General features: G+C 37.0%; 1 protein-coding gene across 1 annotated transcript; it reads right to left on the bottom strand.

The window, feature by feature from the left end:
* Window positions 1–711: 711 nt before the first annotated feature.
* On the bottom strand, window positions 712–2,126 carry LOC147501873 (protein PHOSPHATE-INDUCED 1-like). The gene has a single exon (XM_086606885.1). It carries the CDS (start codon window positions 1,979–1,981, stop codon window positions 1,028–1,030), a length of 954 nt encoding a protein of 317 aa, XP_086463011.1. The 5' UTR covers window positions 1,982–2,126; the 3' UTR covers window positions 712–1,027.
* Between the last annotated feature and the right edge of the window lie 2,588 nt (window positions 2,127–4,714).

Raw genomic sequence — 4,714 nt, 5'->3', positions numbered from 1 at the left:
AACCCGAGGCAAACCAAGAGCATCACAAGAAGGCTTAAAATAATCATCAAAATTAGTGACAACTTTCAATATACTGTTAAAAAATGGTCTTCTCATACGAAACCTACGACGAAACTTATCTGCTTTATAAGTTGGTCTAGCAGCAAAATAATCAGCCACCAACCGTTCATGCGCACCAACATCGGACCAACACGATCGCGGTTAGTGTATTCTCTACCATCAACAGATCCACCCCATTTTGGTATAGATAAAGTGTTGAAAGCCGGAATCATTGACGCCACTAAAACTACATTACTTTGCATTTGTTGAACGATTGCGGTATTTTCATGATCGTCGTCGAAAATTAGTTCACTTACTCTTTCACACCAATTGTTGATTGATGAGAGGAGATGAAGAAATGATAGATGCTTCACCTTTAACGTAGAAAGTGGAGGAAAACGATAGGCGCAAAAATGGGTGTGTACCATAAAAATAGAGAGAATTGATAGATGGGACAATTTGTGCTGTTTATAAAAAAAATATTTCTAGACGGGACAATTTGTGCCGTGCTAATTTTAACACAATTTGTGCCGTGCTAATTTTAACTAATTTTAACCATTTTCATCCCTTAAAAGTGCTGATGTGTCACAACAAAATATCACAACGCGTTGATAATGCTCTAATAGTATTTGTTGGTTAGCAAACACACTCGTATGACAGCTTTTACCATTATTTTCTTTTGAGTAGTCTTTTTTATTTTTTTTCCCAAGTCTTTTCTTATTTGATCAGTCACCAAATGAGCGCAGACGAGAGGTAGTAGCAGCGGTGCAGCGCTGTCTAAAATCCATGAACTGCAATTGGTCAGCACCATTTTGGGTTGCAAGAGTGTGGGACGGTTTTAAAACCTAGTATTAATTATCACTGTTGAGACAATTTTTTTTGAAAGCAAACCCGAAGGAATTTGCTATATATTTCATTAATGTCAAAAAGAATGAATAAATTGTAGAGTTACAGTATAACGGCTAAATTTAATACATTTAATAGTATTTTAGACCAATGTCGAACAAGACGATGTTGAGGGATCAAACAAAGCCGGCAGCAAATACTTTCTTCCATTAGCACCATTAGCATTATAGCTTGCGCCACTGCTTGAATCCACCAAAAGATCCCCAGCATAACCAGGATAAGCATTCTTTCCATATATTCCAGGACAGGCTGATGCAGCTTCAAGTGGTGCGTCTGCGGATCCTTGATAGTACCCATTTCCAAATGGATTTGTAGCTGTTCCAGCCAAAAGACTAGCCAAATTAATAACCATTCCATCTAGACCCACATCATTATTTGGTGCAACTAATGGTGCACCCTGTGGTCCATAAATTGGTTGGTGAAATGGCCAAGCACATTGACCAGGACACTGAACCTCAGAGTTACCAACCCAAATGTAAGCAAATTTGTAAATCTTGTTCTTGATATGAGCATTTTTGGTTGATGAAGAACCGTGAGTACCACATCTGCTAGAACAAAACCCATCAACTAGAACATCAGAAGCTGTCAATACAACATTGATGGCATTCTTCTGATCACCTCTTCCTGCTAAACGTACAATTTTTCGATTGTTCAAAGTTTTCCCTAGTGAGTAGTTTTCATCAAGAATTTGTCTACCCATTGTGAGATGAAGTGAAGTGGGTTTTTTGGAAGTGAGAGGGTAGTATTTTTCAGTTGTTTTCCACCATGAAGAGACTGATGGTGTGGTTTGGGACTTTGAAGGGTAGAGAGATTGGACAAAATCAGAAATAATTGCTCTTTGGGAAGGCTTGAATTTTCCATACCAAATGAGGTTTATGGTAATTTTACCAGATAGAAGAGGGCCTTTATGGTATTTTAAAACGGATGATGGGTCTTGGACAAACTCGTCGAGTTTCCTTCCAGCTGAAGAGACATGAAATAGAGAAACTACCAAAAGAAGCTGTAGTAGCAGGGTTGTAAAAGTAGTACAAGCCATTTTAGAAGATTTGAGAACTAGAAAGAGAGAGTTAAGATTGGTGTATTGATTGTTGTGTGTTGGGAGAGGAGTGGAAGAGCGATTTATATAGAGTGGAATTATTAAAATGAAGACGTGGTGACGCAAGTGAGAAAGAAACAGGTGAGAAGCAACGGAACTTGAAACGCGTAATTCTTTAATGATTATATTTTCCTTCCTATGCTGTGAACAGCTAATGTGAGCCAAATTTCAACTGCATATCTTTTCTTCTCTTTTGTTCTTTTCCTTTATTTTTATCTCATTTTTGGGACTACATGACCAGTAGCAGTACAGGTTAGCTAGTTTTACAGTAGTGCAAAAGTGCAGCACTTCCTTTCATGGTAATAGAAAATGACATAAGTACCGTTATCAAGTATGTTGCGTTGCTGTGTGGTATGAGGGTGTTGGGGGAAAAAGGGTAAAGAAAAGAGACGTTTGAGGAGTGGCCAGGCTGGAGAGTTACGGGGATGCGTGGATGACGGATGAGCCAACTGGCAGAGTCAGTCTGATTTTTATGACTTTTAAGTGGACAGCTAGTGCGGTCCGCACCTCTGAACCTTGCACAGATAACTCGTGAAAGAGCCCATCTGAATGTCCAGCTATGCGACTACTCGCACAGTCGCACGTGACTTCTACGTGATGTCCACCACTTAGTTAGAGACGTTGGATTTGGATAATCTTTTTCATTGGGTGTTTTGTATTTGGAAGGAGGTGGACCAAGTTTGGGCTATTGGGCCCATCAGTTTTTCTCTACCGGCATGGTACATTTGTAGTGCTTTTTTAGCTGTCTTATGGTCCTCAACTCCTTTAATTATTAATTGTTTCTTGGAGTTGTGTTATTACTTATTCCTGTCCCTTATATGAATTTGATCTATTTACATAAATTTCAAAAAAACTCTACTATAAAAAACAATGAATTAAAAACTGATTTTTGGTGAGATGTTTTCTTCACAATATAAATCATTTTTAGAAAAAAATCAGTACATTTGAAGATGTCTAGACGTATCAAAATTTGCGTATAATATTATAAAATTATCCAACGGTTCAGATTTTTCAAATTTCAAAACAATTTTTGATAAAATTAAATATTTTTATTTGGATTCTAAAAAATCAGCTCTCAATTCATGTTATAAATCCACTTTTAATAGTGGAGTTTATATAACATGCTCATTGCTTAATAGATATCTTTTCTCAGTGATCTTGTTGTTTTCTGATGCATATAAAGACAAATTCCAGCTTTTCTTTGTTTTCAGGTCACCGGAGTTTTGTTGGTGGTATAGCAGCCCATTTCTGTCTTCCTTGCAAAGGTGAATATTTGTGCCCAGTGCATGCATCCATTCAAATTCAACCATCCAGTGTGCTAACTTGCATGCTATGTTAAGTGCAGTTTCTCTTGTAATAATGATTCAATGGCTTAATCCAAATTCCAAAGAACAAAATTCTGTTCATCCAATACTATGATAAGATCGATCGATGTTCTTTAACAATATAATAAGCAATGGATAGCTTTCCAGTTAATATTTTAATTGGCATCCGCGTTTAAGAAACAAGCTAGAAGTCGTGGACAGCACAAATGAGGAACTCTTTATCTTCAAAAATCATATTTTACAATCATACACGCGTAACATTGTTTCTAAATTGTTTTATTTTACTTGTTATTTGAACCACATTTAACTCGAAAAGTAGGGGGAAAAATGCATGTTAGTTCATCGAAGAGATCATGCAATCTAATGTGATGTGTTAGAATAATGCTTGGGAGGAAGAAGTCTCATGGAGGAAGTGAGGAACTAACACCTGCATCTTCCCATCAGCCAATAATGCAGCTATTATTGTATCTAGGTCAAAGAGTAGATTAAACCTAAATCTGGGGGATAGCATTAACAAAGCTGCACACCTAGTTTCATAACAACAAGAAAATTTAGCTATTGCTTTATGATAATTAATTCATCATTAAACCCTGTAACGCAGCCAAACTACGATACAATTGGAGAACTCCAGCGTTTCTCTAGGGTGGAATGGTGGATATGCCCATCTAACAAAATTGATGGAATCCAGTGTTGAGCCGCTTAAATTGTTTGCTACTCCAGAGTTCTTACACTAATTAATCTAGCACAAACCTCCTAAGTGAATAAGCTTCAATTTCGTATGAGGCGGATGGATTTCGAGCTTGTATTTTGATGTCATACAATGGTGTAACATTTGTTTCCTTTGGTAAATGGTATAACCGTATAAATGCAAAACCTGATCCTACATTTTTCGTGACTCTTGAGGTTTATCTTGTGACTTGAAACCTCTTGAATATTATTATCTGCAGTTGAGGAAACAATGGGAAGCAGGTTTGTCATAATATAACTTGGGGTGTGCTATCTGTTTCTTCACTGTACGAGACAGATGTATTTGAATTGAAGGCAAACATTACAACTAAAAGTGTGCACGAATTACTGATATATTAATAAACCCAGTACAGGCCGGAGTGATGACCAAATGTTTTATATTGAATGCCTTGATAAAGTTATCTTTGCTAAAAATTCAAGTCGAGGTTTAGCTAGTGAAAGAAATTGCTGGATTTGCATCATGCTTTCATGCTCCCTTGCATCATGCCATCCAACTCTCTTTGTATTAAAACACTAGGGGGTAGTTGTTTAAAACTTTAAGTGTAAAGCGTACAATGTTTCCAATTTAGTCATAGATTTGTTAGCTATCCGCATTACGTGG

This window comes from Coptis chinensis, chromosome 4 (assembly GCF_015680905.1).
Source record: "Coptis chinensis isolate HL-2020 chromosome 4, ASM1568090v1, whole genome shotgun sequence".
Lineage (NCBI taxonomy): Eukaryota > Viridiplantae > Streptophyta > Magnoliopsida > Ranunculales > Ranunculaceae > Coptis > Coptis chinensis.
Note: the sequence above shows the minus strand (reverse complement) of the source record. Positions and strands in the feature narration are given on the sequence as shown.